Raw genomic sequence first — 15,454 nt, forward strand, 5'->3', positions numbered from 1 at the left:
CTTATATCCTCTTCAGGGTCCCCACCTTACAAGTCTGACTGAACTGTTTTTCAATCCTAACTTTTTGATTGGTGCTGGTTACTCACCAATTAACTTGTTCCCATTTTCTTTTTTTTTTTTTTTTTTTTTTTTAATTTTTATTTTTTTTCTTTTTTATAGAGGCATGTTTTATTTATTTATTTGTTTGTTCGTTTGTTTCGTTTATACATGCACTGGGTACAGTCAGAAGCGCGGGAGGGTGAGAGAATTCACCAGAGCCAGAGTGGGGAGCAGAGCAGGCAGAAGGACCGAAGTACACTGCTGAGGGGAGCAGCGGGCGGCAGGAGAGGTCTGCGCACCATGTGGGACCCTCCTCTGGTGGCCGGAGAGCAGCCGGGAATCGAACCGGCGCTGCAGAGGCTGCGGGCAGCTTCGCAACCCAGCGCTCAACCGCTGCGCCACCGGGGAGGCCCAACTTGTTCCCATTTTCAATCTGTGTAATGCTCAAGGTTTGAATGATAGCCGGGGAGCTCAAACCTGACTGATCCATTTATGATCCTGGTGTGAGATTTAAAACAGAATGCCCAGACCCTGCCTAGACCCAACCTTCAGTGAGGTCAGGGAAGGCTCATGGGCGACAGCCAGCCTCAGTGGGGTCAGAGGGAACCCTGCTGGATTCCCCTCAGCAGGGCCAGGTTTAACAATTCAGGGGTCCCTGCAATAGTGCTAGGATAGAGGTCCCAGTGATTATAGAGGGCGCTGTTACCAGGAAATCATGATGTCAGCCTGGTACTAGGAGGCCTCTCTGCCTATGGCTCCAGGGAGTCACAGTGCTGGAGCTGCCTGAGCAGGGCCCAACACTGCTCCCCATGGCGCTGAACCAGGAGCCATGAGGATAGGCAGCAAATTCTGGTGCTGGCTGGTGGAGGCCCTAGTGGGGCCACTTACACTGGGGGTAGTGGGCAGTGAAACACTTGTCACCACAGTGGCAGCTTGCATGTGCTGGGTCAAGGGAGGGTTGCCCACAGGCGGTGGGCTACGGCAGTGTGTGCCTCAGCCGCAACTAAGCCGGCTTGCTGGCCTGGTATGTCATGGGCCTTCCTCCCACCAGGCTGGGTAAGCCTTTCTGCTTCAGTCCCTGCAGGGCTGCTCACATTGAGACAGTGGGGGAGGAAACTGCCAATGCAGCCTCCAGGCACTGCAGGGATCTTTATGCTCCTAGCTCCTCCTCATCAAGCTTTCACATTATACCTCAAGCCAAGTGTGCCTTGATGTTTACTTACATTGAGTTCTCTTGCTATAGGTTTCCTAGTTTTTTCACCATGATTTCAACAACATATGAGGGTCTAATACTAGCTCCTTTTTTTCCTGAGCATTGTGGTTAAGGAAAAACAAAGTGGGCAAATCACTAAGAGGAAGGATGACTTTCTGGAAAAGGTAGCATTTATGTTGGGCTTAAAAGAAAGGTAGAATTTAAGTAAGTCAGTGGCAGAAAGCCGTGAGAAGTTAAGCTATAAAAATGGGGGGCAGCCAATACCAAGGCTGCTCAGGTGTGATGAGACAAGACTGTAACAGAAAGTAGATGTCAAACAGGTGCCTAATTTGACTGAGTTGGCAGCTAACCCTCACATCCTCACCTGTGCTCACTGAAGACATAGTTCTCCAGAATAATCTTCTCTAGCAGCTCAATCAGCTCGTTTGGTAGATCAGCTGTCATGAAGGCTTTGACAGTGACTGAAATCTCTTCCGGATCCTGTGTTTCTGGCAATGCCGTTTGTACAACCTGGTTTTAAAAATTATTTGAAAGAATTTGGTTAGGAAAATAAGTCAATTCAAGACTGTATTTTTTTTTTAAAAGATTTATTTATTTTATGCATACAAGAGCTGGGGCACAGGCCGGAGGTGTAGGGGGGTGAGAGGATTCACCAAAGACAGAATGGGGAATAAAATAGTCATATTGACTGAAATACTGCTGAGGGGAGCAGTGGGGCAAGTCAGGAGAGGTCTGCTGTGCTATGTGGGTCTCCTCCCTGCCCGGGGATCGAACCTGTGCTTCAATGGTGCAGCTAGCTTTGTAAGGCTGCAGCTTAACCCTCTGTGCCACCAGGGGGGCCCTCAAGACTGTATCTCTGAAGCTAAACTGAAGGGAAGGAAACCTTCAAGACAGTTTGAAATATTCACAGAGAAAATGGGAAATTTTTCAAAGTAGAAAAGCAAAGATGGTCAAAGGTGTCAATTGCAGTCATTTGCTATATTTTGACAATTATTTTTTTTCTCTCACATCAAAAGAACTACAGACTCTAATCTCTGCCCCAATGACCACACTGTCTAAATTTACTCCCAAGCCAATAACACAGTGCACTAAAATGTAGTAGGATTTTTTTCAACATGTTTCCTTTCATCATTGTTTTTTAAGTCCATTATTCAAAGCACTTCTCTAGTGAAGACACAACAAGGGCCTCTAGTGGCTAGCTAAGAGCACGGCCACTGCTGTGGCCCAGCTCACTTCTGTGGGTGAAATGTACCCTGAGTCCTGGAATTATCAGAGCCATGCTCCAACGGAAAGACCAACAAAACACTAGCCACAGGCTGTTCATCCATTTATGGGCATCTCACCTACAAGAAAACTTACAAATATGGTGGAAAGATATTTTTCCAAAGAGTATGCTTTCCAAACAACAAAAGGCTGGGCCCTCCCTGATGGCACAGTCGGTTGAGTGCCACACTGTGAAGCTGTCCGCAGCCTCTGCAGTGCGGGTTCGATCCTAGCTGGCCGGGGAGAAACCCACACAGCACAGTAGACCTCTCCTGTCTTGCCTGCTGCTCCCCTCAGCAGTGTATTTCGTCAGTCTGCCTGTTCTGCTCCCCGCTCTGTCTCTGGTGAATCCTCTCACCCTCCTGCACATCTGGTCTGTACCCCAGTTCTTGTATAAATAAATAAATCTTTAAAAAAAATAACAATAGGGCCTCCCTGGTGGTGCTGGCGGTTGAGTGCTGCACTGTGAAGCTGTCTGCAGCTTCTGCAGCACGGGTTCGATCCTGGCCAGCCAGCGAGAATCCCACATGGTGAGCAGACCTCTCCTGTCTCATCCGCTGCTCCCTTCAGCAGTGAATTTCGTCAGTCTGCCTGTTTTGTTCCCCACTCTGTCTCTGGTGAATCCTCTCACCCTCCTGCGCCTCTGGCCTGTACTCCGGTTCTTATATAAGAATAAACAAATCTTAAAAAAAAAAAATAACAATAGGCTGGACACTAGCACTGTTCTCTTTGCATGAGCCTATGTCCATGAGCCTTCAGTGACTTCAGGATCTATCATTTTCCCCCAAGTTTCTGGTATGCATCAGAGGTGGGCAATAGCAGAGAATTAAAAAGAAAGAACACACAAGTCTGAAGTGGTCTGACATAGCTGATTTGGCCATGAACTTTCAAGTGGCCACTGTATACTCAACAGCACCATAAAATGCAAAAGCTCTACTTATGAAGTTTATAATCCCAACAGGCACACAGAGGAGTTGAAGAGGCTATCACTGAAGACAAGCAAAACAGGAGGAAGCAAAGATGGTCAGAGCATGATTCACCTATCCAGGAATGTTTTCTGGCATCATGACATCTAGTTGTCAATTTCTGAAACTTAGAACATTTTAAATGCACACTAGTTGTTTTAAAGATAAAAGTAAATTTCCACCCTCTATTTGAGTTGACACAGGATGTACTAAGGTTACCTCAGGAAACTGCTTCCTCTAAGTAAACTTTCCATAATGAGTGTCTACTCCAGACTTAAGAACAGTCTGCCACTGCCCTCATGCACTCCCTCTAATTAGAAGGGCACCGCAGGAGAACAATGCCCAGGAGGTAGCTGTGAACATTCAGTCACAGCAGACATAATGACGGGACTAACAGCTCCACACAGACACAGGGAGACCAAGAGGCACTCGCCAGTTTAGTTCACCACAGTGTGAAAGCTGCTCCTCCCCAGAGCCAATGTGATGTGACCTACAAGAAGCGCCAGACATTGGACCACATCTGAACAAATGTATTATCTGTAAACTCGGAGGGGGCTACCCAGTGGAATCCAAATGGACTCTGTCTCCGGCCCTTTTCAATGTCTTTATCAGGTTGGGCATAAATCTGAGAGATGGGTAAGCCAAAAACTGATCTGACAAAGGTTCAGAGTAAATGGGGCATTTACACATCTAAAACTGTTCTAGAAGGAGACAGAGGTAAGCTGGGAGGCTTGCCCATGCTGGGCACCTTCAAGCCTGCAGTTCCAGCCCAGAGGGGAGCAGCACCCACCGCTGGGGCAGACCGGGCGTGCAGGGGAGCTCGTTCCCGCATCGCCATTTTGCAGCAGGGACCCTTCTTGCTGGAGACTGTGTGAACCCAGCAGAAGGCTCACCGAGGAGACAGAGGTTAAGCTGGGAGGCTTGCCCACACCGGGCACCTTCTAGCCTGCAGTTCCAGCCCAGAGGGGAGCAGCACCCACCGCTGGGGCAGACCGGGCGTGCAGGGGAGCGCGTCCCCGGCTCTGGCATTTTGCAGCAGGGACCCTTCTTGCTGGAGACTGTGTGAACCCAGCAGAAGGCTCACCGAGGAGACAGAGCAGGGACCTGTCTTTGCTGGAGACTTGTGAACCCAGCAGAAGTTCCCCAGAGGAGCCAGTGGTGAGCTGGGAAGGTCGCCCAAGATGCCGGCCAGTACCAGCAACACAGTGTCACAAGGAATACGGCAAATTAGAAAACAGGCAGTAGGGAGTAGAAAAACAACATGCAACCCAGCAACTCCTCAGCAAAATAGCACACCACAAAAAGAAAACCATCTACCAGATTGCAACGACAGTAACTTGGAAGAACTTCTGAGCCTTCCAGATAGAGAATTTAAAATTGCTGTGATTAAAAAACTGACAGAAGTCATAAAGGAAAACAATGATAAGGGGAAAATAATTAATGACCAGAAGAATGAAATTGAGTCCCTAAAGAGGGAAGTGAAAGAAATGCAGGAGATCAAAGAATTAATGGAGACGCTAAAGAACTCTGGGAAAAGCAGTGAAAGCAGAATAGATGAAATGGAAGAACGAATAAGTACTCTTGAAGACACAGAAATAAAAAGAACTAAAACAGAAAAGGAAGGAGAAGTACGAAAGAAAAAGACCGAAGAAAGACTTCGGGAACTATCTGACTCCATGAGGAAAGGAAATATAAGAGTTATAGGAATCCCAGAAGGAGAGGAGAGAGATGTAGGAACAGAGAAAATATTCATGGATATAATTGAAGAGAACTTCCCAAACGCTAAGAAGGATCTGAAAATTGATATACAAGAAGCAAGAAGAACACCAAACTTCCATGACGAAAGGAAAAATACAGCAAGACACATAATAGTAAAGCTCCCAAGAATCCAAGACAAAGAAAAAATAATGAAACTAACAAGAGGGAAGAAACAGATAACATTCAAAGGGAAACCAATCAGACTGACATCAGACTTCTCTGAAGAAACACTACGGGCAAGGAGAGAGTGGAGGGACATAGTCAACAGACTCCAAGAAAACAGATGCCAACCAAGAATGCTCTATCCCGCAAAGCTCTCCTTCCTCTTTGAAGAAAGAATATGGACCTTCCCAGACAAACAGAAACTCCGGAATTTCATTGCGACTAAACCCCCACTCCAAAAAATACTACAAGGAGTCCTAAAGCCAGAACCTCAGAGGGACGAATAACAACAAAAGAAGGCCAAAGAAAGTTATTAAAAGAATAAATAAATAAAATCAAAGGAAAGACAAACACAATGGCAAATACAGATGCTAACATATCAATACTAACTCTAAATGTAAATGGACTAAACTCTCCAATAAAAAGACACAGAGTTGCAGGCTGGATTAAGAAACAAAACCCAACCTTTTGCTGTCTCCAGGAAACACATTTAGCTGCAAAAGATAAAAATAGACTCAAAGTTAAAGGATGGAAAACAATTCTACAAGCAAATGGACCAAAAAAGAAGGCAGGAACAGCTATACTCATATCAGATAAAACAGATTTCAAACTTAAAAAGATAAAAAGAGACCCCAGTGGTCATTACATTATGATCAAGGGGATAATACTTCAAGAAGAAATAACACTCATTAACATATATTCACCAAACGAAGGAACACCAAAATATATCAGACAACTATTGGCATCTCTGAAAACAGACATCAGAGAAAACACATACGTAGTGGGAGACTTCAACACACCACTATCAACAATGGATAGATCAACAAGACAAAAAATAAGTAAAGACACTAAAGCTCTAAATAAGGATCTAGAGTGCTTAGGCTTAACAGACATATATAGAACACTAAACCCAAAAAAATCTGAGTATACATTTTTCTCAAGCGCACACGGATCATTCTCTAGGATCGATCATATACTGGGGCACAAGACAAACATCAACAGATACACCAAGATTGAAATCATACCAACCATCTTTTCTGACCATGAAGGCATCAAACTAGAAATAAACCATAAAGAGAAGGCAAGGTATTCTCCTACCTCGTGGAGATTGAAACCCACACTACTGGAAGTCCACTGGACTAACGAGGAGATAAAAGAAGAAATTAAAAAATTCTTTGAATTGAATGACAAGGAGGACACCAATATCCTAAATGTATGGGATGCAGCAAAAGCAGTAATAAGAGGAAAATATATAGCAATAGATGCTCACATCAAGAAACAAGAAAGAACTCAAAGAAACAACCTAATCTCGAAACTCAAAGATCTAGAAAAAGAACAACAAAAAAGCCCCAAAACCAGTAGAAGAAAAGAAATAATAAAAACCAAAGCAGAAATAAATGAAATCGAAACTAAAAAAACAATCCAAAAGATCAATGAAACCAAGAGCTGGTTCTTCGAAAAAATAAATAAAATTGATAAACCCCTTGCCAGGCTCACAAGGGCAAAAAGGGAGAAAGCACAAATAAATAGGATAATAAATGAAAGAGGAGAAATCACAACGGACACAGCAGAAATCAAAAGAATTATTAATAACTACTATGAACAGTTATATGGAAACAAGTTTAACAATCTAGAGGAGATGGACAAATTCCTACAACTCTACAATCACCCAAAGCTAGATAAAGAAGAAATAGAACACCTAAACAGACCAATTACAATTAGCGAAATTGAAATGGTAATCAAAAACCTCCCCAAAAACAAAAGTCCAGGACCTGATGGATTTACAAATGAATTCTACCAAACATTCAGAGACGAATTGGTACCTATCCTTCACAAACTCTTCCAAAAAATTGAGAAGGAAGGTATAATACCTAACACGTTCTATGAAGCCAACATTACACTAATACCAAAACCGAACAAGGACAACACAAAAAAAGAAAACTATAGGCCAATCTCCCTAATGAACACTGATGCAAAAATCCTCAATAAAATTTTAGCTATCAGAATCCAACAGTGTATCCATAAGGTAATTCACCACGACCAAGTAGGATTCATTCCAGGGACACAAGGATGGTTTAACATCTGAAAATCAATCAACGTTATCCAACACATCAACAAAAAGAAATATAAAAACCATATGATAATATCAATAGATGCTGAGAAAGCTTTAGACAAAGTGCAACACCCATTCATGATAAAAGCCCTTGAAATTCTTGGGATACAAGGAACGTACCTCAACATCATAAAGGCCATATATGACAAGCCAACAGCCAGTATCATTCTCAATGGTGAAAAGCTGAAAGCATTTCCATTAAGATCTGGAACAAGACAAGGATGTCCACTTTCACCACTGCTTTTCAATATAATACTGGAAGTCCTAGCCAGAGCAATAAGACAAGAGAAAGACATCCAAGGAATCCAAATAGGAAAAGAAGAAGTCAAACTATCACTCTTTGCAGATGATATGATAATATACATAGAGAACCCCAAAAACTCCACAGAAAAACTAATTCAACTCATCAATCAGTTCAGTAAAGTGGCAGGATACAAAATCAACACGCAAAAGTCAGTAGCCTTCCTATATACAAACAATAAATCTGAAGAAGAAATCAAAAAAACCATCCCTTTTATTATTGAAACAAAAAAAAAATCAAATATTTGGGAATAAATCTAACAAAAGAGGTAAAGGACCTATACAAAGAAAACTATAAAACACTGTTAAAAGAAATAGAAGAAGACACAAAGAAATGGAAAGACATCCCCTGCTCATGGATTGGGAGAATAAACATTATTAAAATGGCCATCCTACCAAAAGCAATATACAGATTCAATGCTATTCCAATCAAAATTTCAATGTCATTCTTCAAAGAAATAGAACAATTATTGATGAAATTCATATGGAATCACAAAAAACCCCGAATAGCCAAAGCTCTCCTGAAAAAAAAAGAAGGGAATGGAGGCATCACACTCCCAGACTTCAAACTCTACTACAAAGCCATAATCATCAAAACTGCATGGTATTGGAACAAGAACAGACATACAGACCAATGGAATCGAATAGAAAATCCAGAAATAAACCCACAGATTTATGGTCAACTAATCTTTGACAAAGGAGCAAAGACTATGCATTGGAGCAAAGAAAGTTTGTTCAATAAACGGTGCTGGGAAAACTGGGTGGCTACATGCAAAAGAATGAAGCTTGACCACTACCTCACACCATATACAAAAATCAACTCAAAATGGATTAAAGAACTAGACATAAGACCTGAAACCATAAAATACATAGAAGGAAATATAGGCGAAACACTACGTGATTTGCATATCAAAGACATCTTTACAGACACATCACCCAAAGCAGTGATAGTGAAGGCAAAGATCAACAGCTGGGACTACATCAAATTAAAGAGCTTCTGCACAGCAAAAGAGACAATAACAAAAACAAAGAGAAACCCCACCAACTGGGAGAAAATTTTTGCACACAACACTAATGATAAAGGACTGATCACAAAAATCTGCAAAGAGCTGATGAGACTCAACAACAACAAAGAAAATAATCCAGTCAAAAAATGGACAGAGGAACTAAAAAGAAACTTCTCTGAAGAGGAAATGCGAATGGCCAACAGGTATATGAAAAAATGTTCAACATCACTTGCAATCAGGGAAATGCAAATCAAAACTACCATGAGATACCATCTTACACCAGTGAGAATGGCACATATTAAAAAAAATAGCAACAACAAATGTTGGCGAGGTTGTGGAGAAAAAGGAACTCTTCTGCACTGTTGGTGGGAGTGCAAACTGGTCCAACCACTATGGAGAGCTGTGTGGAGATTTCTGGACCTACTAAACATAGAGCTTCCACAGGATCCAGCAATTCCATTCCTAGGTATTTACCCAAAGAACACAGAAACATCAATTCCAAAGAACACCTGCACCCCTATGTTTAGAGCAGCACTGTTTACAATAGCTAAGCTTTAGAAACAGCCCAAATGCCCAAAAATAGATGACTGGATCAAGAAGATGTGGTACATATATACCATGGAATATTACTCAGCATTCAAAAAAGATAAACACATGCAATTTGCAGCAACATGGATGACGCTGGAAGGGATCATGCTCAGTGAAATAAGCCAAAAAGAAAAAGAAAAATACCGGATGGTCTCACTCATAGCAGGGATCTAGAAAACTTAAATAAGGGACCAGGAAAATGAATAACTATAAGAAAGTGAAAATCAAAATCAACAAAAACTATGAACCAGAGACACTTTTTGGGGGGTGGGGGGCGGGAGGGGAGGGATTGGGGTCAGAATGGGAGGATTGCAATTGTATGGGGAATATAAAAATAAAATTTATTAATTAAAAAAATAAAATAAATTTATATTCAAGGGAAAAAAAAACTGTTCTAAAATAAAAAAATAATAATGGCAGCGGGATGTGGAATAGTGGACAGACAACAAGTTCAAACTCAGTAACTGAGATAAAAGTGAAATCCAACCAGGGAGCTGAAACAAATATGCCCTGTACATTGGCAAAGGAAAGGGGGCACTTTAATTGATCACAACAGGATCAAGTTCTGTCAGTGGTCTTAACCCACCATTCAACAGTGCAACCAACAGCTGAGGACACAGTGCTGAGGGTAGTAAAGGCACTATCTGCTAATGTCTGAGTCTGCAGGATGTCTGCAAGTGGCCAAGGCCAACACCTGCCTGCCAGGCTGTACCTAAAAAGAACCCCGGCCCCAGCATTGTTCCCCAGCTCTAAGGAGGTGCTGAAAAGTCACAGGAGCACAAGGAGTTCCTCAACAAAGGGAGGCCTAATTGAAACAAACTTTAGTTCACTCATTTCTGGCCATGACAGCTGAGCTAGAAAAAAAAAATCAAGGATTCAACGTGTAGTCATCAGATATTTCTTTTACCAGTGCTGAACATCCCTGCTTTAGATATCAGGGTCATTTCTGTGGCCTTAATCAAAAAATAGCTCCAAGTTAGCTCACCCTGGGAAATGAAGACCATTTTCAGGGAAGCTGCTTTGGGAGGGATGAGAGAGTTGCAAATGTTCACATTACTATCTAAGCACACATCTCAGGAAGTTTTAGATGTGGCAATTCAGTCACTTGAGTCACAAGATGATTGGAGGCAAAATGTGGGTTCAGGTGCACATATACATACCTGTTTCCGTGCCTCACCTGATCAATCAGCTGTCTCCTGAATGGGCTGGTCTCCTCAAGCACATAAGCCCAGAGCACTGGATCCTTCCTATGCACCAGGTAGCGGGCCTCACTTTTGAACAGAGAATTCTCATTGCAAACCTGAAATGAGCACAGTATTGTGTTACACAAGCAGCCAACAAAAGGACGTTTCCTCTGACACTTGTTTAGTGGACAGTGTCCCAGGACAGCACGGTGCTTGAATAAGGGATGAACAGCACCCCAAAGGGTTGACAATACACCTTGCAGAAAGACAAATTATCTCAGAGGCACATGTCTCAGTTTACAACAACGTAAAGGGGATGTGACTACCAAGTCCACCTAACTGTTGCTATAAATGCAGTCCAGGGCCTCCCCTGGTGGTCCAGCTGTTGAGCGCTGGGCTGCGAAGCTGCCCGCAGCCTCTGCAGTGCCGGTTCGATCCCAGCTGTCGACAAGCGTTCCACATGGCGCGGCGGACCTCTCCTGCGGCGCCCACTGCTCCCCTCAGCAGTGTATTTAAGTCCATCTGCCTGTTCTGTTCCCCACTCTGGCTCTGGTGAATTCTCTCACCCTCCCATGCTTCTAACTGTACCCAGTGCTTGTATAAATAAATAAATAAATAATCTTTAAATGCAGTCCAGCAGAATCTCTGAGATGATGAAATGTCCTAGAGTTATACTGTTCTATGCAAAAACAGAGTACTTAGAATGTGGTGCAATAAAGGAATAACTGAATTTTTAATTTTAGTTAATTTAAATACTCACATGTAGCTAGCTCTAAACTGTCTCTAAAGTGTTAACATATTAGCCCAGGGCTTTGTATAAAACAGATTATGCTGCAACATTTCAAGGTCTATAAACTTTAAAATATGCCCACACTGACAGAATGGCCCACACTGACAGAATGCTCTCCTGAATGGTTACATCTTCAAAATATCAATTGTCCACTGAAACACCCCAATTTCAGAGCATTTTCTAGGGCCTGGTAGGAATCAGATTTGAGCAGATGACAGGAACAAGACTAAAGTGACACCATGCAGACTGCTCAGGAGGCCAGAGGCAGGTAGGCCTGGCACTAAGCACAGTAGCCTTTCCTGAAATCTTACCATATCTCTCCTAACACAGCACACCTTAACAACCATTGCTTTTCAATCTGAACTCTTACTAAAAGGCCACACTTCTTTGTAGGACAGGTAGGTACACAGATCATCAAAAGGTCACTAAACTACTCTTTAATAAAAAGGTGGTAAATTTAGCCCAAGGCAGCAAACTAACTAAAATCCAAGATTCATACAAACTGCCCCAGAGGCTGTCAGATGAGGGGCTATGTCCATCCAGCTTATTATATCTGTGGTCAGGGTCCAAAGCTAGAGGATGAGAAACTGCTGAATTGCTCTTGAATTCTGGCTTTGTACACTTGACGCCCTAAAAGAGTCCTTGAAACACCTTAGTTGCTGGGTTTCTACCATGTTGTCAAATACTCAGAAGAGCTCCCAGATAACATTAATGGATCCACTTTTGCCCTCAGGACACCATGCAACACTGAGGACTATAAATAGCAGACTGCCAGGTTAGTTCAAGCTGGCCAGGCCAGGCCTACGTAATAAAGCAAGGAAACAGGTAAGAAAGGTGAGAAACAAGATGTCAGAATTCAAAGAAAGCCACATTTACAGAAAAGCACCTGCCAACCCACCATTGAAGGGGTTCAGAGGAAGCCCTCATCAGTTCCCAAAGAGCATGCATCTGAAACCATGTCATAGGAGGCCAGAATAACAACCTGGGCAGTTAAAGTATCTGCTTCCCACCTTGATGAGCTCAAGGTCACATTGCCCCCTCTCATAGGCCACACAGGCCAGATGCGGGTCCCGTTTCTCACAGTAGTGGCCAACCACGTGGCTGTCGTAATGGGCATTCTCTCTCAAGAAGTGCTCGGGTTTGCTGTTGCTGTCAATGTAGATCTTAGCAAGTGCATTGTGAGTGGCAGGCTCTTCACAGCCATCATGACTACGGGACTCCAGCCATGGGAGCAGCAGCTTTAGCCTTTGAAGGAAGGAAGAACACTATAAAAGGTGCAAACCTCTGGGGGCCCCCCAGACTTTAATAAGGAAAAAAAAACCTAAAAACAACCTCTCTCATTCCATTAACTTCAGGTTGTTCTAGGGACCAAGACAGACTTGATTTCCAAACTGATTTCATTCTGTAAGTTTTCCCCCAAGGTCTTCGGTGCCAAGAACAAATAACTCACTACGAAATCTAAGATTTGTTATATGAAAAACCAGCCATGGAGACCACCAGTGTTGAGACTGGGAGGCTGACAGCAAAGGGATCTTGGAGAATCAATTAGAAAAGTAACAAACCACAGGAGCAAGGACGACACCACACTAAGATACCTTACCTGTTTCTTTTTTCTACTTCAGCCACTAGCTCATCAGTAGAGAACTGTCCTTTCACATCCATGATCAAGTTTTTAATTACTTCCTCAGAACAATCCACATCAAGCAGTCCTCCAACAACAGCTGGGATCCGGCTAGGATTAACCTAGAATGGTCAGGGTGGTGATTTCAGTACTGAATATACACATCATTGCTACAGCCCTCTAAGGCCTGGAAGTATGACACTCTGACAGGGCTCCTGTGATGGATGAAGTAATGTGCCCCTCAGATTCACATGCTGACACTCTAATTACCAATGTGACTGTATTTGAAGATGGGGTCTTGAAGGAAACAATTATGGGTAAATGAGATCATAATGCTGGGGCCCTAATCTGATAGGACAGATGTCCTCAAAAGAGGAAGAGACACCAAGGGCAAACATGCACAGGGAAAAGGCCATATGTGGACACAGTGAGATGGTGGACATCTGCAAGCCAAAGAGGGAGGTCTCAAAAGAAAATAACCCAAGTGGCAGGGTTAGCACCTTGATCTTGACCTTTGAATTTCTAAAACCATGAAATATAAATGTGTCACATAAGCCCTCTGGTCTGTGATATATTCTGTTATGCTAGCCCAAGCTGACTAAGACATCACCCTTCAAATAACCATCTTAGACATGTTCAGGGGTTAGAAGCAGTCATGCAGATGTAGACTATCACCACCAACCACAGCACAAAGGCAGTCGGATATCATCTAGGAACCAGCAGTACCTTCTGAACGTAGATCTCGATGTATTTCTGCAGGTTTTTGCGGTATAAATACAGAACAAGGTCATGGACAAAGTCAAACCTATCACACATGATGATGAGGGGAAGCTGGTCTGTGAGCTTGGCCTCCTGTGTCAGAAAGTGCAGAACAAGTCAGGCAGTGATGGCTTCCTCATAGGGGTGGCAGAACTGTTTTAGCTGCAGAACATTCCCACAGGAGACTGAGGAAGAGACTTAGTCCTAGACATCTGTTGTTTTAAGATGTTTGCTTTTGGGAAAGCAGTTTTTGTCTTGGTAAACAAGTGGAAAAAAGATGATGGTATTTGGCTAAGGAAAAAAAAAAACCTCAGCTAAATTTGGCAAAAACATTCCAAATTGGTCCAAAACCAAACATTTTTTTTGGGGTTAAGAAGCAGTTCATTATGCATAAATCTCTGACTCAGAGTAGAGAGTGGCTGCTCTCAGGAATGCCTGCTGGTAAGGGGTACCTTACCCGGTGCCTTACCCCATGCCTTACTCCAAGGTACATCACACCTATCAGAGTGGGACTGTCCCCAAACAGGTTAGCTTTTCATACCAGTAGCCTCCCCTTCTACCACACCTAGAGAACATTTTTCAGACTTCCTAATACCTTGCAGTTATAGATGTGCCCATGTAATCTACTTTCTTCCAGTGGAGTGGGAACTAAAATATCCAGTGCCACTTTCAAGCAATACCCATGCAAACCTCCCATGCCAGCTCTTCCGTACGCTTCCTGCATCTAGATGGCCAGAAAGGTAATGTTCAGGGTAAAAGAGTCATCAGTCTGGTCCTTGAAACATGGTGAGAAAGAAAGCAACTCCACTAACCTCCATTTCCACCAGGAACTTGCTTTTTATGCCACAAGCACTGAGTGGTTTATCTGTTTCTGCAGTCTTACCTAGCCTAAGTAACAGGACACAGTTGGGATGTTGCGGAATAAACAAATTCCCTCCACATACACATCAGATAAATAACAGTAAAACATCAAGCTTCTTTCCACAAATGGATTGTGCAATAACCAGTGGGTTCCTCCAAGAACTTTAGACTATAAGGTTCTCTCCATAAAGGGCTCTGCAACTGGGGATCTAGGGAACACTGGCAAGACATACCCGGCTATCCAACTCTTGGGCAGTGTGACTGATGATGTTTTCAAGGAAAGAGCAATGCTTGACATACTCACCTTCAAGAAGTTCTTCACCCGCTCCGGGTTGTAGCAATTACTCTCCCGACATAGCCTCTCTACCTCCTTAATCTGCCCGATCCTACATGCAGCCTCAATGTACTTCAAGTGCACATCTGGATCTTGGCTGAAGTTCACAATTGAACCCAGGAAGTAGAAGAGACCTACAAACACCGAATGTTCCATTTTGTGCCCTCATAATATTCTGTAGCCTTCTCCATGAACCCAGCTGCCTTTGAGAGCCCTGCCTGCAATGACAAGGCCATTCTCCAAGTACATGTATCTCACTCAGAACTTTTCATATATGTGGTATTTGTTTATTCTGGTATCTCCCCCAAATAACTAGCTAGATTATGATCAAATTCGGGTGACGTCTCAGGGATTTTTTTATGTAAAATGTGGGCTATATGTATATTTATATGCATATATGTATATGTGAGGGCCCAGTCACACCACACCCAGTGGTCATCTTCAAGAATAATTCAGTCTGAGGTTAACCTAAGAGGGCTATGTGCCCGCTACTCTAA

General features: G+C 43.0%; 1 protein-coding gene across 1 annotated transcript in view; it reads right to left on the reverse strand.

Annotated features, from left to right (window-relative positions):
• CLTCL1 (clathrin heavy chain like 1) overlaps positions 1-15,454 on the reverse strand; it is a gene marked incomplete at both ends in the record, with an annotated part of 148,746 nt that overhangs the window by 32,637 nt on the left and 100,655 nt on the right. Inside the window, 6 exons of the mRNA XM_084245481.1 lie at positions 1,617-1,762; positions 10,586-10,708; positions 12,393-12,627; positions 12,983-13,125; positions 13,730-13,855; positions 14,928-15,091. Coding sequence (XP_084101607.1) covers positions 1,617-1,762; positions 10,586-10,708; positions 12,393-12,627; positions 12,983-13,125; positions 13,730-13,855; positions 14,928-15,091 — 937 coding nt within the window. The remainder of the gene's footprint in view (positions 1-1,616; positions 1,763-10,585; positions 10,709-12,392; positions 12,628-12,982; positions 13,126-13,729; positions 13,856-14,927; positions 15,092-15,454) is intronic.

Source organism: Talpa europaea, assembly GCF_964194135.1.
Source record: "Talpa europaea genome assembly, chromosome: 10".
NCBI lineage: Eukaryota > Metazoa > Chordata > Mammalia > Eulipotyphla > Talpidae > Talpa > Talpa europaea.